At 44.0% G+C, this 23,881-nt stretch overlaps 1 protein-coding gene across 14 annotated transcripts in view; it reads right to left on the bottom strand.

The window, feature by feature from the left end:
- DGCR2 (DiGeorge syndrome critical region gene 2) overlaps positions 1 to 23,881 on the bottom strand; it is a 97,343-nt gene that overhangs the window by 5,830 nt on the left and 67,632 nt on the right. For all 14 annotated transcript variants that reach the window (XM_072803570.1, XM_072803573.1, XM_072803577.1 and 11 more), the window contains 2 exons: positions 17,472 to 17,648; positions 5,443 to 5,646 (listed from right to left, as the gene is read on the bottom strand). In XM_072803570.1, coding sequence (XP_072659671.1) covers positions 5,443 to 5,646; positions 17,472 to 17,648 — 381 coding nt within the window. The remainder of the gene's footprint in view (positions 1 to 5,442; positions 5,647 to 17,471; positions 17,649 to 23,881) is intronic.

Raw genomic sequence — 23,881 nt, 5'->3', positions numbered from 1 at the left:
CCCCCAGGGGCTTAGTGCTACGGAAAGGCCATGGCCCTTCACCACCAGGCAGATATGTACACAAAACAACTTGCTTCCTGATTCCCTGCACTTGATGGTCTTAGAAGAGATGGCAGAAATCAAACAGCTCAAGGTCAAGAATACTGGGATATTACCAAAGGAGAGAAGCAAATCATGGGCCAGGATAAATATTTTACCTTCCAGCCAAGCACTCCTAAGTTCCATGCGATGAGTCCCTTCTGCCTAAAAAGCTAGAGGGTGCTCTGTTACGGGCCTCTATGCCCCCAACCAACACAGTACAAAATCAGGCACATGTGACCAAGCTCCAGACCCTAGACCAGGGTTGCTCACCTGGGCGGCTCTAATTCCCAGGGAACATTGGGCAATGTCTGGAGACATTTTTGGTCATCATTAACCACTCAGGGGGTAGAGGCATTACTGGCATCTAGTGCATAGAGGCTAGGGATACTGCTCCACATCCTGTTGAGCATAAGAAGGCCCTCACCACAGTGCTCAGCCCCAAATGTTGACACTGCCAACATGGAAACACCCTGCCTTGCTCTGGTGCCCACCAGTGCTCGTTTGGTGCTTGCTGTGGAGGTGCTGTGGGTGGGGCACACATGATGATCATGGGATGAGGTGTGAGGGAAGAGAACTGCACTGGAGGAATGCCTACAGTGTAGGAGACATCTCCAGGGGCTCTCATCTAGATGAGATGGGCCACTCGCACCAAGTCACAGAATAACAGAACCATGAACTGGTCCCAGGAATACCTGCCTCCATGAAACCAGTGGGAATGCCATGGAGGCTTCAATGGAGGGACTGACCTGTAGCTACTGGAAGCAGGACTCCATGTGGGTAGAAGGGCCAAGCACTGTCAAATCTCAACACTGTGACAGCCATGTGGGCGGGTCCCCAACCACCAGCCCCAAGGAGACACTTCATGGCCAACATGGGTTCCATGTGAGAGGCCAGGCTCCCAGGGCCCTTCTGCTTCTGCTGGCCCAGTGTGCTCCATACCAATGCAGATGGTCTGAGTTCGCGCTTGCCCTCTTCCCACAGGGCCAGGAAGCTTCCCTCAAAGCTGCACTTATTGCTGACAACGCTTGGGATGAAAATATGTGGAAAAGACATCCTCTCACCAATTAGTTGCTTTTTTGGTGCCTCTGATCCTAGTCCAGTCTCAGAGGAACATTCTGTCTTTGTGGGAGGAAGTCTGTCAACTCAGGAGGCTGCTGATATGTCTGTTAATTGGTGGCCAGCTCAGAGATCCCAAGGGGGCACCTAAAGCAGCAGCCCCTTTGCAATGACTCTTACTAATCACTTCTAAAATAAACCCAAGGGAAAAAAAAAAAAAAAAAAAAAAAAACCAAGGACACAGTCAAGGTCCCTGACCATCCCTCCATGGTGATTATGAGGGAGGAAGCAACTCCTAGAAGAAAGCCATTTACACTCAGACACAAAGAAGACAGCACTGTCCTAGGAGCCGGAAGGCAACTTTTGGATCCCTGGGACTCATGCCAAGACTGGTCTCTTTATGGGGCTCTGGACAACACCATGAGTGGGGTTGTCTTCTGTCTTCCATGCTACTGGTGCCCAGCCAGCACCTGGGCCCCAGAGGACATGTCCTGCTGTGGTTGATGCTCTTGGAACTGAAAGTGCCCTGAAGTCCACCTGGCCTGACCCTCGGTCTGAATGCCTGAGCCATCCCAAGTCCTTTCTACATGGCTGTCCAGCCTGTGCATGAAGAACTCCAGTGATGACAAGCTCACCACTTCACTGAGTTTGGTTATGTGCTTAATAGTTTGAAATTTCCATCAGAGACAGCAGGTGAAGCAGAAGCTCAGCAGGAACTGGAGGGCAATGCCCTGGACTCTAACATAGGCTCTGTTCCTGGCAGCTACACAGTTGGGTACCCCATCTCACCTCTTGGAGCTTCATGATCCCATGACCCCAGGGCAGCAGCACAGGATGGGAGGAGAGAGCACTCTGAGAAGGGCAGTTGCTCTGTGCCCAGGTCGCTGCTCAGTGTTGGCAATTGTTATTTTAGTCTTTAATTAGGTATGGTACCCCACGTGCATTCAATCTGTTCCCCTAAATGACCAGTGTTGAGCATCTTTTCAGCTGCTTGGCTGCCATCATGTACCTTCTTTGGTGAAGTCTCATTTTAAATCTTTTCCCCACTTCTTAATAGGGTGGTTTATTTTCTTATTGTTGACTTTTTAGAGTCTTTATATACTCTGAACACAAGACCTCTGATTTGTGTTTTGCAAATATTTTTTCTTTGATGGTGGCTCATCTTTTCATTCTCTTAAACAACTTTCAAAAGGCAGAAGTTTTTTATTTTACTTTTTTAAAGGATTTTATTTATTCATGAGAGACACAGAGACAGAGAGAGAGGCAGAGACACAAGCAGAGGGAGAAGCAGGCTCCACGCAGGGAACCTGACGCGGGACTCAATCCCGGGACCCCAGGATCACGCCCTGGTCCAAAGGCGGTGCTAAACCACTGAGCCACCCGGGCTGCCCAAGGCAGAAGTTTTTAATTTTGATGAAGTGCAATTTATCAATTTTTCTTTTTTGGATCATGGTTTTGATGTCAGCTATAAATGTTGCCTATCCCTAGGTCACAAAGATTTTTCTATGTTTTCTATTTTCCTTTAACAGACTTTACTTTCTTAGAGCATACATTTTCCTCTAGAAATATTACAATGTGTGGTTGTATAGTTAGGTCTAAGACCATTTTGGGTTAACTTTTATACAGAGTAGAATGTATAGTTAAAGGTGTGTGTGTGTGTGTTTTTGCATATGGATGTCCAATTGTTTCAACACTATTTGTTAAAAGACTATCCTTTCTTCATTTAATTGCCTTTGTACTGTTGTGAAATATTAGTTGACCATGTAAGTGTGGGACTATTTCTAGACTATTCTGTTCCACTCATCTAGGTGTCTCTTCTTTTGATGATACCATACTGTTTTGATTACTATGACTGTACAGTAAGTTTTAAATCTGGTATCATCAATCCTCCAACTTTGTTCTTTTCAAAAACTGTTTTAGCTATTCTAATTCCTTTGCCTTTCTACTTAAGTTTTATTTAAAGTTGTGTTGTTTTTTTTTTTTTTAATTTTTAAGTAATCTCTATACCCAACGTGGACTTGAACTTGAACTCAAGAGTCATGTGTCCACGGACTGAGCCAGCTAGGGCACCCCTCTACATAAATTTTAGAATCAGCTTGTCAATGTCTGTAAAAGTAGTTTGCTGAAATTTGGGTTGGGACAGAATTATATTCACAGATAATTTGAGGATATTAACTGCCTAGTGATACTGAATCTTATAATCCATGAACATGGTATACCTCTTCTTTTATTTACATTTTTTTTATTTCTTTCATAAGTATTTTATGGTTTGCAGCACACAGCTTGTGCACATATTTGTAAAGCTTATAACTTAGTAGTTTCATGTTTTTGGTGCTATTGTAAATGGTACTTTTCTTAGAAATTTCAATTTCCAACTGTTCACAAGTAGCATATATATAAAAACAATAGAGCTTTAATATATTGACCTTGTACGTGGAGACCTTGCTAAACATACCTATTAGTGTTAGTAACTTTCCTGTAGATCCTCTGGGATTTTCTATGCAGATAATCATGTCATCTACTAAAAAAAGATGATTTCAAAAAAAAAAAAAAAAAAAGATGATTTCATTTTCCCTTTCTGGTCTGGATACATTTTCATTTTCTGGCATTGCCCTTTTCCTTCTATACAACCTTGAATAGAATGGTGAGAGCAGACATTCTGTCTTGTTAAAGGGGATACTTTCCCAATGTCCCCAGTTTGGGTGGCAGTGTCTCTTTCCTTGTTGGAATAAAGACACTTCCTAGGAGAAAATGCTCAGCCTGGGAAGCAGTGAGGACCTGCAAAAGTAAGGCTGAAAAAGAGACCAGGAGACTCCCTGGATAAGTTGCTCAGAAAAACGGCCTGTACTAGATGTGGTCTCATGCAGATGCCCTGAGAGCCCTGTTCTGTGAAGAAGTCCTCAGGGCTGGGCAGGCTCTACAGGCCTTATATAGTTCTGATCATTCTTACAAAGCCTGAATGGAGAGGTAAGGCAATACTGGCAGACTCCTAAGAAATGCAATGAGAAATCCAGGCGATGTGCTTATGGAAGCCAGAGTTTGACTCCTGTGGAAGGTAAGGAGCTGGAGGTTGAGAGTGATGTGGCCAGGACACAGGAGACCTGGTAAGCATCCAGTCAGTACTTGCCAGAATACATGAATGCACCTTATACAAGCAGATACAATCTACTCTGTAAGACAAGGAGGCCCAAGCTCCACGCTCCCTGGTAGGCTCCTCTACTCTCCACAGCCGATTGTACATGTGGGACATGTGCCAGAGTGCCTGATTCAGCCAAACTTCAGACACCCTGATACTGCTTTGACCTCTCCCTAGGCCCTCCTGGCATGCAGGGGCACTGACTACTCCCTACTTGACGAGAGCTCTAGCTGTTGTGGCCCTCAGACACCAACCAGTTCCAGCTCCTGTCCCACCAGCACTAGGCAAAACAGTTTCTCCTCCACAGGGGCCCTGGAGGATGGGGATGGTCACTATGCCCTGTCTGAGCTGCTCTTCTACAGGGTGCATGAGCTTAGGGACTTCCACAAGTCCGTCCATGTCTTTCTCACACTGTCAAGATAAAAACAAATTCATGTTTTTGATTTACATTTCTCCTGTGATCATGAATTCACAGAGATGCCAACTATACTGGTGTGAAGAACAATTCAGTATGCTGTAGGGAATGTGATGTAGACTAATGGTCCTATAGACCAGATTGTTACCTTTTTTTTTTTTTTTTTTTTTGTAAAGGAAAAGAGGGCTATCTAGAGACCACATGTCTGTGCAGTGTCTAACCATAAAGCATCACCTGGTAGAAAGGAATTTTTTTTTCTCAGAAATGAGGGTAATATTTAATCGGGTAATATTTAATCTTTTTCTGAAAGATTTTATTAGTAAAAATCAACGACTATAAGCAATAAAAAATGTCATTACTCTCCACATCACCAAACTCAGAGAAGAGCTCAAATGGGGATATAAGTCTTGAGAGGAGAAAGATCAGGTTCAAAGCCACCAGTTTTAGTGGATTCACTAACAGACACCCACATTAAACTTCAAGTTCACTGGTGTATGATACTTGTTACCTCCCTGAGCTGACACAAGCCAACCTATAAGGTGGCAGTTAGAGAAGGCTGGGTCATATGACACACACATGCCCCCAAGACTACTGGGCCATCAAAGCTGACAAGACAGCTCTGTGAACAAACTGCCACTGTTGCTATGCCATGTACCATGAGCCCTCATATGTCCCCACCACTGAGAAAGCAAAGGGATATCTGGGCTCCAGGTCAGAACAGGGTGGGTGACTCATGACCCACCATCAATCTCACCTGGGTCCAGGCACATGAACTTGCAGCATTCCTTGGGGTCCTTGCGGTACTGCTGGCAGCCCTGGGGCCTCTCACAGAGGGCAGCCACACACATCTCGGGCTCCCCACCATGGCAGGTGCAGCTCAGGCACGGATCGTCTCCCTTGGGGGTGAAGTAGAACCCTTCATCCACCACATTGTCCTTGATGTCAACGCATGTTTGACCTGAAATAAGCACAAATATGCATATATGTATGCAATATCAGCAGAAGGAGCTCTGACTTTCTCCACCTGGGTCTAGGTGGCAGACGTGACAACAGAGGAGTTAGCAAGATCAATCTGAAAGCCCTTCCAGTGCTGGAGTATATGAGCCTGGTCCACAGGGAGTGACTGTCTGAGAGAGGTCACTACAGCTCACTGTTAGGGCAAAGCACACTTGGTCAGGGCACACCTAGCCAGGAGCCCAGACAACTAGCAGAGAGAAAAGTACTAGATTCCAGGGGAAAGCCCGTGGAGAAATGTTTGCTTTCAAGTGTCTGCCTAAGCAGTGTACTTAAAGATTTCTTCAATTTTAAGATGGAGCTGCAATACATATTAATCATTTTATGACATATTTGAGAATGTGTCTCCAATGATTCTCCCAAGAAGCTGCTGGTTCTATTTGTAAAAACAGTCCACTAGTCTCGACACACATGGTAAACTGTGCAGAGCTGACTTAGGGCTAGAGGAAGAGAAATGGCCAAGGCCAGAGACAAGAGGGAGCTGAAAACTCAAAGCCCTAAGCCAGCCCCAGACACAACAGAAGCCTGGAAGAAGGGAGGAGGGATGAGGCAGGGGCAGCTCTCCAAAAGACACATGCTCAGTTGAAGGCAAAGGGAAATGAGAAGAAGTTTGTTTCACTTTTCAAATGGAGTAGGGATGTCTAAAAAAATTCATCAGAAATCCCACAACCACGGGTCTGTGCCTCACTTAAGACTGGAGTTAAATCTACATAACTCATGTGGTCAAGAATTTGCAGGGCAAGAAACACATAGAATTATTCTCTGTTAGAACAGAAAGAAAAGGAATGAAGAAATGAGCAGCCCTCAGAGAAACATGGGATACCATCAAGTGTACCATTATACATGAAATGGACGTACCAAAAGGAGAAGAGAGTAGAAGGAGCAGAAAAAAGTATCTGAAGAAATAATGGCTGAAAACTTCCTAAATTCACAGAAAAACAAAACCTTTAAATGTAGAAATCACAACAAATTACAAGTTGGATAAATGTGAAGAGCCTAAACATGTCAGACACATACATCATAGTAAAAGTGCTAAAGTCAAAGAAAAAGTGAAAGCCTTAAAAACAGTGAGCCAGAAATGACTTGTTACCTATTAAAAGAACCCCCACAAGACTTATAGCTGACTTCTTAGCAGAAAGAACAGAGGTGAGAAGGCCTCTGTATGTCTTGATAACATACTCAAGGTGCTCAAAAAAACCCCTGTCAACCAAGATTCCTATATCCAGTAAACCTAGCTTTCAAGACTTAAAGGCAAAATAAAGACTTTCCCCAGACAGACAAGACCTGAGAGAATTTACTGCTCTTACTTATTGCCTTTTAAGAAATACCAAAGGAAGGATGCCTGGGTGGCTCAGCGGTGGAGCACCTGCCTTTGGCCCAGGGCGTGATCCTGGAGACCTGGGATCTATTTATTTATTAATTAATAAATAAAATCTTTAAGAAAAAAAAAAAAACAAAGAAATACCAAAGGAAATTCTTTTTATCCCAAAGGAAATTTTTTTTTTTTTTTTTTTTTTGAGAGAAAGTGCCCATAGGGAGGGAGGAGGGGCAGAGAGAGGAAGGGAGAATCCTAAGCACACTCCGTGCCCAGTGTGGAGCTTGATGCAGGGCCCAACACGGGGCTCTATCTCACAACCCTGAAATCATGACCTAAGTTGACATCAAGGGTCAGATGCATAACCAACTGAACCACCCAGGCACCCCACCCTAAAGGAAGTTCTTAAAGTTTTTTTTTTTTAAGATTTTATTTATTCATGATAGACACAGAGATAGAGAGAGGGAGGCAGACACATAGGCAGAGGGAGAAGCAGGCTCCATGTTGGGAGCCCGACGTGGGATTCGATCCCAGGACTCCAGGATCGTGCCCTGGGCCAAAGGCAGGTGCTAAACCGCTGAGCCACCCAGGGATGCCCGGAAGTTCTTAAAGTTAAAAGCAAGTGACCCTCAGAGAGAAATTTGAATCCATACAAAAAAAAAAAAAAAGCACTAGAATAGATAATTGTGTAATTACGAAAAACAATATAAATGAGTATTTTTTTCCTCTTAATGATTAAAAAGGCAACTGTATAAAATACTGTGTTTAGAGATGCCTGGGTGGCTCAGCAGTTGAGCATCTGCCTTTGGCTCAGGGCATGATCTCAAGATCCCAGGATTGAGTTCCACATAGGGCTTCCTGCATGGAGCTTGCTTCTCCCTCTGCCTAGGTCTCTGCCTCTCTCGCTCTCTCTCTCTGTCTCTCATGAATAAATAAAAACTTAAAAAAAATAATGTGTTTATAACATAGTATCAGACCTCTAACATATAGAAATGTATTTTTTTTTGCTAGTAAGCCCAAAGGAGATATGTGGAATAAAAGCTGTTTTAGGCTAAGGAAATGACTGGAGATGGTACTTAACAACAATGTATTGGTAGTTTACAGCACTAACAGACCTAGTGTGTATAATAATACCACAGAAAGAAAGAAAAGAAATACAGTTTTAAGAGGTAACTTCCACATATCACTGAAATGAACCTAGTATCAATCTGATGCTAATCTGAATAAAATGTATATGTTTATATACATGGAATTAGTAGTAATAGTGGCACTTACCTGTGAATATACTAAAAAGCATTGAATGATACAGTTTACATGGGTGAATGGAAAAGTATGTGAATTATATCTCAATAAAGCTGTTAAAATAAAGAGATGATAGCTGAGACCTTCCCATAATTAATAAAACACATAAATCCCAAGGGTCCTAAAAGGACCAATAAAAATAAATCAATAATTAGACACAATGTGATAAAACCCCAGTGTATCAACAAAGAGAAACTCTCAAAAGCAACAAGAGATGACTATTACCTACTGTTCTATGTTCTTTTAGGCGATGGTCAGTCCGGTGTGGCCACAAGAGAGGCATAAAGGAGGTACGGGAAAACAAAGTATATTATATTCATAGGCCCTGGACCAACAGAGTCACTGCACACTAGGAAGGATCACACAGGAAGAACACTCAACCAAGTGGGCAGGGAGCAGAGAAGGAGCAAGGACCCCACAGCAAGTGCTTTGTAGGGAGTCAGAATGGAGTACACAACCAAAGGCATGAAGAAATCTCACTGGAATACTTGACTTGATCATTATTAGGTCACAGTCATGGGAGGACAAGAAGGGGAACTTATGGCAGAGGCCAACCTTATCATACTTGGGGCACCTGGCTACCTGGACGGGGTGCTCACAGCCTGTTCGTGGATGGACCAGGATGATAAAAAGTTTTTGAATTTGTAATACATCAAACAAACGAAGAAAAGGTATATGACAGTTCAGAGCAAGGAAGAGGCAGAAACAATAAAATAGCACCTTCAAAGTCTTGAGAAAAAGTAACTGTTAATCAACAAATCTATACCCATCTAAACTAACATTCAGGGTTAAAAAAATACAGACTTTTCATCCAGGGAGTGAAAGGGTGTAGTACTAACAACACAACCTCATCTCAAAGAGCTCCTGAAGGCTGTATTTGAGAAATAAAAAGCTGAACCCAGAGAGAAGAAGTGGGATATAGGAAGAAATAATAAAGACAATGATGAACACCTGAGGAAAGGTGCCTAAATGCTGACTTCATAAAACAAGTGATTCTAATTTCAAGAAGTGTAAACACAAAGTAAAACTAAAATAATGGACAAATATAAGTCAGAAGCTGGGGAACAACTGGAGCTAAAGCAATATAGAGCTTTTGGTGCCTTTTATTTTAAAACTTTTTATTTTCAGGTGCACAGGGACATGTGTCTTCTCCAGTGTCAAAAAGTGGCCCTTCCAAGAATTGAGCTTTTGAACTGAAATGGCTACCATTGGGGAAAAAACAAAAATAACTCTACTTTCCAGTTCCAGGTGACAATGTCTTTTTGACTGATATTCATTCAAGAGTGCACTTGTCCTCAGCAGCCTGTGAAGTCCCTCATGAATTCATCATCTAAGGAAGGGGAGGCATACCCAAGTTGCAGACGCAGGGCATATGCTCTGCAGAATTGTAAGAAAGATAAGAGTTGGTTTTAACCATCCTCCCAATGTCCCTTTTTAAGCCTTCTTAAAAGGTGGTTTGCACAGTGAGTAGAAATTAGGCTTCTCTGCAGTCTAGATCTTCACTCAATCAGTGAATACAAAATGGCACTGGCCCACTGGAAATTATGGACTCCATTATGGAGAAAAAAGCTTACTTACTGAGCAGCAAATTCCAAAAATTTCTAATTTGGATCTTAGTGCTGACCTCTCAATATAGGGTCTTTGTAGGAACACAGTAGGAAGTTAGAGACATTGACTATCTTTAGATTTAAAAATATAAATCAATTATGCCTTTCAAAAATGTAAGGGTAACTAACCACTAACAGGCATATATAAACAAAGTTTCTGAACCAGTAGAGGAAAGAAAGACTAGAGAAAAGTTGATTTATCTCATATAAGTCAGGAAAAGAAAAAAAAGAAGAAAAATCCTAGGTAAACAGCACAGAATAGGTGCCAAAATCAACTTGAAGACTTAATTAAAAGAGTACAAAAAGGTATATTAAAAAGAAGATAGCATAAAAACATTATGTAATAACAATAAAAATAGTTCATTTATATTGAGGACTTTCTATTTGCCAAGGATTGTTCTTTGTACTGCACACATATGTTAACAATCTCTCCCAACAACAACATGGTGAGGTGGGGGCTCTACTACCCATTTTTCCTAATGTGGAACCCAAGGGATAGAGCTCAAGAAACTTGTTCAAGGCCAAACTTGGATTCAAAGTCTGGCTATTGGGCAGCCCGGGTGGCTCAGCGGTTTGGCGCCACCTTCAGTCCAGGGTGTGATCCTGGAGACCCCGGATAGAGTGCCATGTCGGGCTCCCTGCACGGAGCCGGCTTCTCCCTCTGCCTGTGTCTCTGCCTCTCTCTCTCTCTGTGTCTCATGAGTGGATGGATAAAATCTTTAAAAAAAAAAACAAAAACAAAAAAACAAAAAAAAACCAACAAAGTCTGGCTATTAAGCCTCTTATTGTAACACCATTTTGCACCCACCACTGCAAAAGAAGTAAAACTTTAAGCAAAACCAACAAAAACTAATATGGATAAAAGGGATCATTACATCATGATAAAAAGGTTCAATTCGGACAGATATTATAAGTACTTGTGCCCCCAATAACATGCTCTCAAGACAGATAAAGCTAAAATTAGGGAATTATCAGGGAAAAATGGATGAATCAACATCCAGAGTGAGAGATTAAAATACATCTTTTAACAATTACTATACCCATGTAGTCAAAACAGACTTGCTATCAATAGGCCTGAGCTAATAAATGTACAAAAAATCCTACCGCCAAGAGTTTAAGCACATGAGGAATACTAATAAAACTCCTAACAACAATAGAACATAAATATCATGTTATCTAACCACAATACACATTAGCCACTAAACTAAATTAGAGACTGTAAATGACTTCGCGGAAGGGGAAAATACACAGACTAGGTAGGGACAGGAGGCATCTTCTGAGGGGCTGGAAATATTCCACCTCTTGATTTGGGAAATGGTTACACATGTATACAAATTCAACAAACTTAAAAAAAAAAAAAAAACAAATTCAACAAACCTGCTCTTAAGATCTGTGTACTTCATTGTTTGTAAGTACAGGGAAATTTAAACTTTAATGCCGTATGTTAGAAAAAACTAAAAATTAAGGAGATAAGGGCCTAACTCTAGAAGAAAAAGAAAAGCGTAAACCTAATGAAAGTAAAAGGATGGAAACTGATAGTAGAAATTAATGGCACAGAAAACAGATATAAAACAATGAGAATCAATTACTACCCAAAGCTGGTTATTCACAAAGATGAATCAAAGAGCCAAATCTTCAGTAAGACTAATCAAGAAAAAAGAAAGAAAGTATAAATAATATTAGGAATTAAAAGGTCATAACGATATACAAATGCTTCAAAAATCGTAAAAGAATGCTAAGAGAATTGTATGAGAATGAAGTAAAAAATTCAGACACGTAGGCAATGCCCTAGATAAACATGACTTACCAAACTGACTGAAAAAGAACCAGAAAACTTGAATATGTCTATAATCATTAAGACTAAATTAGTATCAAAAATCTATATCCAAGATATATATATATACACACACACATGCACACATGCATGCACACATGCACGCACACACACATCTTAGCTCTGTCCACTGAAAGGGCGTTAAAGCCATGAGCATAATTAGTGCCCAGGTCCTCCAAGGCTTGGGAAAAGGTTGAATCCAGAGAGTACAAGATGAACTAGAAAAAGAAAGCAAACAGAAGGAAATAATAAAGAGAAATAATCAGTGAAATTGAAAATAGAGAAAAATCAATTATACAAATAGCTGGTTCTCAAGAAAATGAACAAAATTAATAAACCTCTAGCAAGACTGACAAAATCAAAATTGGATAAACACAAATCACCAATAGCAGGAATGAAATAGGGGACATCACTATAAATCCTGCAAAGATAAGAAAATTAATAAGAGAACGCTATGAACAACCCTATGCCCATAAATTTGAGTACTTAGAAGAAATGGATTAATTCTTTGAAAACCAGAACCTACCAAAAATTCACTCAACATGAAATAGATAATCCAAACAGTCCGATAACAATCAAATAAGTTGAATTCATAATTTAAAAACTCCCCCCAAGAGAAATCTCAAGCCTACATGGTTTCACTGGAGAATTCTTCCACTACAGATAGTGGTTGCAAGTGGGTGTGGTTATAAAGGAATAATAGGGAGGATCCTTATGGTGCTGGAACTACTCATATCTTGAACTACTCATGTCTTGACTGTGTTACAGGATCCTACACAAGAAATAAAATTCTATAAACCCCCCCCCTCACACACACACACACACACACACACAAACACACACACACACACACACACACACACAAATACAAGTAAAACTGGAGATAGCAGAATAAAATCAGTGGATTGTGTCCAACTCAATATCTGGCTATGATATTACACTATAGTTTTGCAAAATGTTCCCATTTGGGGAAATCAGGCAAAATGTATAAGGGAGCTTTTTATTTCCTTTAAATGCATCTGAACCTACAGGATCTCAATAAAAATGTCAATTAAAAAAAAAGGCAAGCAGGGATCCTTGGGTGGCTTAGCGGTTTGGCGCCTGCCTTCTGCCCAGGTAGTAATCCTGGAGACCCGGGATCGAATCCCACGTCGGGCTCCCGGTGCATGGAGCCTGCTTCTCCCTCTGCCTATATCTCTGCTTCTCTCTCTCTCTCTCTCTGTGACTATCAAATAAATAAAAAAATTCAAAAAAAAAATTAAAAAAAAAGCTGTTTTAAAAAAAAAAAGCTCTAACGGAAAAGGTAGATATACAAGATAGAACATTCAGCAGAGAGATGGAAAGTTAGGAATCAAATGGGGTGCCATGGTCTCAGTCAGTTACGTGGCTGCCTGCAGTTCGGGTCATGATCTCAGGGGTCCTGGGATTGTCCCCCGCCTTGGGCTCCCTGCTCAGTGGGGAGTCTGCTTCTCTCTTTCCCTCTGCCTCTCCCCCCAGCTTGTGCTTCGTTTCTGTCTCTCTTTCTAAAATAAAATATTTTTTAAAAAAGAAAGAATCAAATAGAAACATTAGAAATGAAAAATAGACAAAATGTCAAAAACAGGTAAAAAATGCCATCAGTGGGCTCATGAGCAGACTGACAAAGGTAAGGAAAGAATTAGTAAAATATGTCAACAGAAATTACTCAAACTGAAAGACAAAAAGGAAATTAAAGAAACACTACAGCTAAGTGAAATGCATGATTCTGGACTGAATCCTGGACGAGGATAAAAATAGTTATAAAGCGTTATCATTGAAACAACTGACAAAACTGTCATAAACTGTAGCTTACTGTATAGCACTGTACCCATATTATATGCCCTGATTTTGATAATTGTGCGGTGGTTATGTAAGAGTGTGTCCTGGTTCTTAGGAAACACACCAAGTATTTAGGCCTCAAGGGTACAATATCCTCAATTTATTCCCAAATGGTTTGGAAGAAATAAGCAGTGAGGGACGCCTGGGTGGCTCAGCGGTTGAGCGTCTGCCTTTGGCTCAGGGCGTGATCCGGGACTCCCGGGATCGAGTCTCACATCAGGTTCCCCTTGAGGAACCTGCTTCTCCCTCTGCCTATGTCTCCGCCTCTCTCTGTGTGTCTCTCACGATTAAATAAATAAAAAGAAAGAAAGAAAGAAAGAAAGAAAGAAAGAGAAAACAAAAGAAAAGAAAACCGTAAGGGAAAGAAAATACATTTACAATAGTTTACTATATTTACTGAAAAAATCCATATAAAAAGTGGATGTGGGGGATCCCTGGGTGGCTCAGCGGTTTGGCATCTGCCTTTGGCCCAGGGCGTGATCCTGGAATCCCGGGATCGAGTCCCGCATTGGGCTCCCAGCATGGAGCCTGCTTCTCCCTCTGCCTGTGTCTCTGCCTCTCTCTCTCTCTCTCTCTCTCATTCTCTCTGTGTGTCTATCATAAATAAATAAATAAATAAATAAATAAATAAATAAATAAATAAATAAATAAATAAATAAATCTTAAAAAAATAAAAAGTGGATGTTAACCCATGTTGTGCAAGTACCAACTGTGTATCTAAATAACAAGTTACAAAGCCCTGGCCTCCCAAGCCCAGATGGTCTTAAATGGTATGATCTATCAAATACTTAAGGACAAGATCATTTGCAATTAGTGCAAACTGACTTAGAGACTGGTAAAATAGAATGCTTCCCAACTCATTTCAAGTATCGAATATAAATGTGATGCAAAAACTAGTCAAGGAGAGCAAAGAAAAGCACCATAACAGGCCAAGATCACTTTTTTTTTTTTTTTTTTTTAGGGATTGAAAGCTTTTTATTAACCATAACAGCACCAGTTACAGAGTTATTTCAGCTGTACTTCAATTTGTAATTTAATTTAATAAATCACAATGAGAATTACTAAAAAGCAACCTAATCTGAGTTCTTTAAATTCTTTTTTTTTTTTTTTTTTAGTATTTTATTTATTTATCTATGAGAGACACAGAGAGATGCAGAGAGAGAGGCAGAGACACAGGCAGAGGGAGAAGCAGGCTCCATGCACGGAGCCTGACGTGGGACTCGATCCCAGGTCTCCAGGATCACGCCCCGGGCCGAAGGCAGCACCAAACCTCTAGGCCACCGGGGCTGCCCCTGAGTTCTTTAAATTCTTTTAACTTGGCATTAAATGCTAAAGAAATGCATTTATTAAGAAAGCTTCTTGTAAGGCATAATACCTTGACTGAGATATAACCTGTGATTTACAAAGTTTAAACTTATAATGCATGCTCAGTGTGTTTTTGTTTTTTTTTTTTTGAAGATTATTTATTTATTTGAGAGAAAGAAAATGAGGCAGGGACGGCAGAGGGAGAGGGAGAAGCAGACTCCCCTTTGAGCAGGAAGCCCAATGTCGTCTCCCATCCCAGGACCCCGAGAGCATGACTTGAGCTGTCCAGGTGCCCCCTGAGTGTGATTTTTTAAGGTGATAAAGATAAGGTAATGAATGGAAAACTAGACTTGGTGTTAAAGGTGTTAAAAAATTAATCTCTAACTGGATGACCTTGACTTAATCTTCACTTTGGAAGCCTATAAAATATGTGGTTATGGGATGTAAAAGGAGATTATAAACAGATATCTTCTATTTTCTTGACTGGTGTTTTTGCCAAAAAACTCTACAAGGAAGGTCTTACCTACAGTCAAGACATTATTACTTTAGGAGTTGGGAATTTCACGTGAGATTCAAAATAGCAGAGTACTTCCATGAATATGGAGGAGGAAAGAGGACTGCTTAGTTTCATTGCAGACAGCTGCCAACTTGAAGATGCGCTACAGTCTTTTTCTATTATAAGGTGATTTATGAATATCATTATAAATCCAGCTTAGAACTTTTACTGCTTTAAGTGCCATAAACTCATGGGATCTGTAACCTCACATGTAATAAAATTCAAAAAAGATGAGAAAAACATGATTTCCAATCATTCAGCCCTCTAATATGAATTTATTTACAATCACTTTGACTCCTGAAACTAGCTAGTCTTTAGTCTTTTTTTTAATTTATTTTTTACTGGTGTTCAATTTACCAACATACAGAATAACCCCCAGTGCCCGTCACCCATTCAATCCCATCCCCTGCCTTCCTCCCCTTCTACCACCCCTAGTTCGTTTCCCAGAGTTAGCAGTCTTTACGTTCTGTCTTCCTTTCTGTTATTTCCCACACATTTCTTCTCCCTTCCCTTATATTCCCTCTCACTATTATTTATATTCCCCAAATGAATGAGAACATATGATGTTTGTCCTTCTCCGACTGACTTACTTCACTCAGCCCAAGATCACTTCTTAGAGGAGTTTCAAAAATCCTAAATGTCGGCCAAGCAAAGCCAGCAATATATATATATAAAAAAAACCCTGAGGATGGTTTAATATCAGAGATCTAATGTAAAAAAGTAAATGGTAAATAAAATCATATAAGCAAAATAATAATATAAATCAGTGAAGAAGAAAAGCCACATGATCCCAATAAATGCAGAAAAAGTGTTTACATTTTTGTAATGTAGAAATTCTCAGCAAACTAAGAATGGAAGGGTACTTCCTTAACCTCAAAAAGGTATTTTCTCAGTTTTAAAGTTCCATATTTAATGGTGAAACACCAAAAGCTTTCTCTTTTAGGCTGGGAAGATAAACCTATGGCTCACTACCAGCACTTCTAGTCAACACTACACTGGAGACCTTAGCAAGTAAAGGAACACCAGGGGAAAAAATGTAAAGAAATAAAAAATCAAAGATTTGAAAGAAGACAAAAAAAAAAAGCCTAAATAGAAAATCTAGCGGAATCCAACCAGGTAAGAGTTCTAATAATGGAGCTCAGAAAACGGATTCTAAAATTCAGGTGAAGAATAAAAGGTTGAGAATTGGCAACAGAAGGGGCAAGAACAAGGGAAGCCCACCACTCATTGGGAGGATGCAAAGTTCCTGTGAAGATGATGTGGTATCAGCATGGGACTGACAACAGCCAAGGGTCAGAATGGAGTCTACTAACAGGCTCAAACATCTATGAATGCTTGATGAATGACAAATTATCAGAAAAGGAATGATGGTCCAAATTAATGATGCTGAGACCATCAGCCTACCTCCCATGCTGCCTCTGGGTGCGATTTGTCCCTGCCCTCAGTAAGCACCACACACTGTGAGTCCCTGAAACTGGAAGAGACCTGGATGTGGAATGTGAGTGAGTGAGTGGGCTGAGGGACAGGGAGAGATCACGGATGGAGCCGGGGAGTGGTCCAGATGCAGAGTAAGCAGTCTTGGAAAGACCGAAAGAGAGAGTGGGTAAGTAAGTGACCAGGGGGATTGGAGGCTCCAAGACACCAGGAGATGTGGCAAATCCTCCATCACCATTCTCATGTCAGCTCCTAACAACAACGAGATGTAGAGGGCAGGAATTAGCACCTCTATCCTGGCAAAGAGAAAGGATTGTTCACAGATGCTGACTGCTGCCGGGATCCTTGCCCTCCTGCCACAGCAGTGGCGTACCTTCAGAGGGGTGTGAGCCAGGCAAGGAGCTCCTGCCACCCCACTATGATGCAGGGGTCTGCCTTGGTGCACCGTGAGGTCCAAGTCTACTCAAGGTTGACACCAAGGTCCAGAAATCAGACAGCCACGTATTCATGAGAAGCACTTCCTTACAGCGCATTAGGAGTCACAGCCAAGGTGGCTTACTTCTTTTACAGAGAAACGAAGACTTCTCGTAGCAGTTCTCTGCATGCCAGCTGTGCAGGTCGTGGTGTCGGAGGGTGGGGAAGTGGAAACACTGGAGCTGAGCGCAGAAGACACTGTCACTTTCCGACACGGCTGAGGCAAAGATGGGGTCTGGGGGCAGGAACACCTCGGAGGAACCTGTGGGAAAAATAACAATGTCAGCACACCAATCCCAGGCAGTCCTTGTGGGCACCAAGGCCCCCCAAACTGGACCATCAATCAAAGGGCCTGTGGGCCGCCAAATACTAGCTGCACTGCATTCATTCACGACCTCCCCTAGTTCCTGGGAGCACAGCTCTGGGCAACGTGAAGGATAAAGTAATGGGCCACAGCACAGTCGATTAAAATGTATGAGTTTGGGCAGCCCGGTTGGCTCAGTGGTTTAGCGTTGCCTTCAGCCCAGGGCCTGATCCTGGGGACTCAGGATCGAGTCCCGCGTCGGGCTCCTTGCATGGGGCCTGCTTCTCCCTCTGCCTGTGTCTCTGCCTCTCTCTCTGTGTCTCTCATGAATAAATAAAATCTTTTTAAAAAATGTATGCGTTCATATGGATAAACAACAATTAAATGGGGAGGGGAGTCCTCTCCTTTAACAGGGTCTCAACTAGTAAATAGAGAAGGGCTCAAAAGGCACCTATTGCACGTGCCAGGAGCACACAATTCTGACAGAATCGTAGCTCCCTCAACCTAGCAGGGGGATCATCAGGCCAGGCAAGCTAGAAAGCACTGGCTCCCTGGAACCCCCTCCCAGCTCCAGGGAGACTGTCACTCACTGAAACTCTGCCTTCCAACCCGGGGACCAGGCAATCAAAAATCATGTGGTGCCCGGCAGCCCGAGTGGGGGGTTGTGGTGGAGTACAGGGACAGGGGGCCTCTCTTCTCCTGTCCCAGGAGGTGGACTCAGGTCACAACTGGGCACAGCACAGCCAGCCCCCAGAGCCCACTCTCTACCTCAGAGAACCCTCCAACACTGGACCGCCACAAGATTCCTTGAGGCTAACCTGGACGTGGGTCACCAGAGACACTTCTAATTTTACTAAGATGGCGATGTGGTTTACCCTTTAACAGCAACATGGTATTGTCATGCATGCCTTTTGAACTCTATTTGCTCCCAATACTAAGCATGGAGGTCAGCCTGGAAGAGCCAGCGAGTCTGGAGATGGGGCCTCATTCTGTAGACACTGGGCACAATGCCTCCCAGCCCCCTGACAAGGTCAGGAAGAGGGACTCTGGGGAAGCGTGGTGGGATAGAAGCCCAGTCTCCAGCTGACAGGCACAGTCAATGTCAGTGCACCCCTGCTAGGTCAGACTCACAGGAGGACCATAGAGGAAGGGTAGGGGTGGGGGCCAGGGTCCTTGGGATGTCTTTTCACACCATTTGGGGAGCCTGCCTCTAATGCTAAGAGTGGGCACTGCCATGAGCACTGTGTCATCCAGCCCCCTGCTCTCCAGCGAGGTCTCCTGTAACCCACGTGTCCTCTTCTTCTTCAGATACCCCTTTACCTGGGAGAAGCCTTCCTTCTTTTCTTTTAAAAGATTTTATTTATTTATTCATGAGAGACAGAGAGAGAGAGAGAGAGAGAGGCAGAGACACAGGCAGAGGGAGAAGCAGGCTCCACACAGGGAGCCCGACGTGGGACCCAATCCCGGGTCTCCAGGATCAGGTCCTGAGCTGAAGGCGGCGCTAAACCACTGAGCTGGGGTTTAGCGCTGGGGCTGCCCAGAAGCCTTCCTTCTTAAAACAGTTTTCTTCACTATTTGGCTTCTTGTCTCGTGTGCTGAAAACGAAACAGATTTATCCCATCCTTTATAAAAACAAAAAACAAACAAACAAAAAACCCAAAACAACCAAGTCTTCAGGGGCGCCTGGGTGGCACTGTTAGTTAGTTTCAGATCAGGTCCTGATCTCAGGGTACTGGGAATGAGCCCCGCATCAGGCTCTGCACTCAGCATGGACTGGGCTTGAGATTTTCTCTCCCTCTCCCGCTGCCCCTCCCACTCATGCTCTCTTTCTCTTTCTCTAAAATAAATAAACCTTAAAAAAAAAAAAAAAAAAAAAAGAAAGAAAGGCTCTAGCCTTGAGTCTAGTTGCCAGCCCAGAGTACAATGTCAGCACATGATTGCAGAGTTCTGACCAAGGCCACAAATGCTCTCAGGGTAGAGTCCTGGGACCTGGTCCCCACCCCATTCTGCTCACAGGCCCTGGAACCTGCCTGAGCCAAACTGAGAGTGGATGGTGGGAGCGAGGGTGGCTCAGGCCCCACCACGTCACACACAGACGGGGGGCACAGGGAAGGCCAAGTGGAGGGAGCTCCTCCCACCCATTATGTGCCCAGAGGACCACCTGGGCCTTCTCGCTCTGTGCTGGTCAGAAGCCCTGTTTACCCTGAGGTCATGTGGGCTACAGTAGTTTCTTGAAACCAATGACTAAGAAGACTGCTACCTCTTTGCCAAACTTAGTTTCTTTCAAGCCTTCATTTTATGTGCCCTTTCTATGGTACTTTATACTCCAGTTTCATAAAAATGCTCCATCCTCTCTCTGCTAGGAGATAAATGCAGCTAATCCCCAACACACTCAGTGTGATCTTCAATTAGCATCTGCTGTGGGTTGAGAAGCATCCCCCCAAAATTCATGGCCACCTGGAACCTCAGAATATGAACCTTATTTGGCTCTCGAGGTAAAATCATTCAGTACTTGGGGTGTGTCCTTGCAAAGGGAGAAGACACAGAGGATAAAAACATGGGAAATGACCAGAGGCAGATGGAGCAGAGCCTGGAGTGTGGCTGTCATAAGTCAAGGAATGCCAGGAGCCACTCTGCACTGGCAAAGGAGCAAGAAAGAACTCTCCTGCTAACACCTTGATTTTGGAATTGTCTCCAGAACTGTGAGAAAGTAAATTTGTGTTAAGCCAGAAGTTCATGGTACTCTGTGAGGGCAGCCCCAGGTATCTAGCATGGCCTCCTGATCATCATCCCCACTGACTTAATAAATGTCCACAGGCCGCATCCTGTAAACGGGCACTCGGGGTACACCGGGCAACAGCAGCAGGCAGAGATCCTTGCCTTGCAGAGCTTACAACAGGGTAGGGGTGTAAAGGCCAGAAACAGAGGACGACTAGACCTAATGAGTGAGGTATTCGTGATGTTGGAAGGTCACAACTACTACAGGTAAAAAGGAAGCTGGAGCATGGAGATGAAGGCAGGCCTCGGAGTAGTGCCACAGGAGCAGAGAATGGACGGGACGGGTGACAAGGCTTGTGGTGGGAGTCCCACGCCACGCACAAGCTCACGGCTTTGCTAGAAGCACTCAAGGGACCTGGCTTCTAGCCGCAGTCACAGCTAAGATTTATTACAGCAACACAGCACGATACACCAGCAACAAGAGAGGGGACAGCTCAGGCAAGTCTGGGGGCATCCAGGCCAGACTTCCTGAGCACTCTCTCACCTGGCAGGAACAAACTGCAGCAACATGGGTGTGGCGTTCCTGCCTGGAGGAGTCCCTGGGCATCTCGACTCCAGACTCACCAGGGGAAACCGGTGTTCACCATAAACCCCACAGTTCGTGCAGTCCAGACGACCCGACACAGTAGGCTCTGCTCCACCCAATCCCTGAGCCCTCCCAGGTGCCAGCCAGGGCCAGGCCGCCTGTGGTACCTTCTCCTGCACCAGAGCAACCTGAGCTTGGGAAGGAGCATCCCAGGGAGGGCTTACAGCAGCAGCAAAGGTGGCATGTGGCTAGAGAGGAGGGCTGCAGGGTGTCGGGAGGGAGGGCAGAGGGAAAGGCTGCCACAGGACTGTGAGGACCAGGCTTTCTTGAGAGAAGGAGCCACAAGGGCAGAAGGGGGAGGAGTAGAGGAACCTCAGACAACTGTGTGAGGAGACAGGGGTGGGTGGGGTTGGCAGCAAGAAGACCAGGCTGGAGGTGTTGGTAATTTAGGTGGGTGACATTAGATCTGATGGCTGTGACCTGGTGACAAGTGATAAAATTCTAGGCAAGTCTGAAAGGGCAGGAGATCATGTCATCGTACCAGCAGACTGTCCTCTAGGGTACCTCTCCACTGCTGCCTGTGCAGCAGGGCAGGCCTTCAACCTGCTGGAGTGGCGGCAACTGTTTCCAGACACCCCGACCCCGTCTGCACACAAGCTGTCCTTAGCGTGGCGCACATGGCCATATACAACAACACCGAACTTCCTCTGCCATCTCCTCCTGTGTCTCTGTTCCCCTGCTCCCTCAGCTTGGAAGAACCACACCCCCCATGCCCATCCTACAGCAGGCTGACCTTCACTCACTTTCTATCAGTGCCTCCCCACAGCAGGCTGTCTGCCTCTGTCTTGCCTCACCCAGGAAGGAGTATGGTACTACAGCCCCCACAGAACGGGTCTGCCTTGGGGCCCACAACGAGCTGTGTGGATCCTCCCAAATGCTCCTCTGCTGGAACCAGCTACCTCACTCTCAGGGCTGCCTTCCTTCAGCAGAACTGCGGCCTGACCTTGGCTGACTCCACTCCAGCTTGACAGTCACCTCACTCAGAGGGCAGGGTCTCCACAATGTGCCTTCTAGGCCAGCTTAAGCCCTGGCCCTCCCCCAAGTGCCGCTTCCTCACTGCTGATGGAAGATTCTAGGTCAGGATAGGTCAGGGCACACAAGTGAGTCACACTCCCTGGGTGTGAGCACCAGGGCCAAGAAGATAGAGATCATAAAGGGCATTCCTTTGTGGCACACATGGCCTCAGCCCACTTGTGATGGGAATGAGCCCCTAGAGGTGGGAATGCTGAGATAGGGGGAGGATGGGTATCCAGGTGCAGGACTGAGCACATCTTTTTTTTTTTTTTTTTTAAGATTTTATTTATTTATTCATGAGAGAGACAGAGAGAGGCAGAGACATAGGCAGAGGAAGAATCAGACTCCTTTTGGAGAGCCCGATGAGGAACTCGATCCCAGGACACTGGGATCATGCCCTGAGCCAAAGGCAGACACTCAACCAGTATGCCACCCAGATGCCCCTGAGCAGCTGTTAAAAATAAGCAAGTTATACAATGTGGGCACATCAAACACACAGTATGCTTCCATTTTTATATTTTAAAATACATATCACATATAATAACCAGAAACTGAAATGATACTGTTAACAGCAATGATGCTAGAGCCCTGGGCAATGGCTTGGGGGAAAACAGATGATTCCCTTTAGACAACATGGATCTGCTTTCAAACTTTGGTCACCAATGTTATAAAATTGGCACCTTGTGCTCTCTGGCAGCAGCAGTTCTCAGCCTTCCAGGGTACACCAGGCCCTGGGTGCTGCCTCAACGTCAGGGTCTTGGTACCCTGGAGTGGAGCTGACATGCTGTATAGACAGAAACCGGAGGCAAGGCATCCCTCTTGGGGGAGAGACCATGAGAGGAGGCCCCTCTTACAAGTGGAGCTCCAAACTTGAAGTGCACCTGGGGAGTGGGGGTGCCAACATACACAGGTAAGAAGTATGGATATACGGATGATACTCTGCAGGTGCCACTGTGCTGATGTTATGACAACACGTGTGTTGTACATATTATAAAACACAGAGGAAAATGTTGGGCAAGATGTAAAATACTAAATATCTTCCCGCAGTGGCTTCTTACTGCCATTCGCTCATATTTTAGGCACAATCTTTTCTTTGGAGCGAATTCACCATTAATGACCAAAGACTTAAATCCACCTCCTACTGCCTTTGGGATGCATCACCTCTGGACCCACTTCTCAGGCCCAGCCAGATCCTCAGTTTTGACTAAGGGAGCACGTTCCTCTCTCTTCTCTGCGAGTAGCAGTGGGAGCTCTGTTACCGTCTCATTTGCTGGGGCTGTGTTGACAGCATTCTCTCGCGCTGCAGTCTCTCAGCAGAAGGTGCTTTCGGTATAGACACTTTCAACCAGATACAAAGGCAGCGGAAGAATATAATGAACCCCTGCGAAGTTCTGTCCTGCGTCGCAGCAGCTCACTCTACATGCTTGTCCACAGCACAACACTACAGTCACACCTCTGAAAATCCTGGAGTCAACCTCCACTGCAAATCCAGATTCAGCTTCCCTAACTGTGTCCCAAAATATTTATAACTCTCCCCCTCCCAATCCAGGATGCATCAGAATTCGTGTGCTACATTTGGGCTTATGTTTTTTCTTTTAATTTCTTTGAACCCAAAACAGGGGCACCTGGGTGGCTCTGTCGTTAAGTGTCTGACTCTCGATTTTGACTCAGGTCATGTCTCAGGGTCATGGGATCAAGCCCCACAACCGGCTCTGTGCTGGGTGTGGAGCCTGCTTGAGATTCCTGTCTATACTACAGGATAGTATAGACACTCTTCGATCCAGTTATCTTCCTGACACCGATAGTTAAAAAG

Source organism: Canis lupus, chromosome 27 (genome assembly GCF_048164855.1).
Source record: "Canis lupus baileyi chromosome 27, mCanLup2.hap1, whole genome shotgun sequence".
In the NCBI taxonomy this organism is placed as follows: Eukaryota; Metazoa; Chordata; class Mammalia; order Carnivora; family Canidae; genus Canis; species Canis lupus.
Note: the sequence above shows the minus strand (reverse complement) of the source record. Positions and strands in the feature narration are given on the sequence as shown.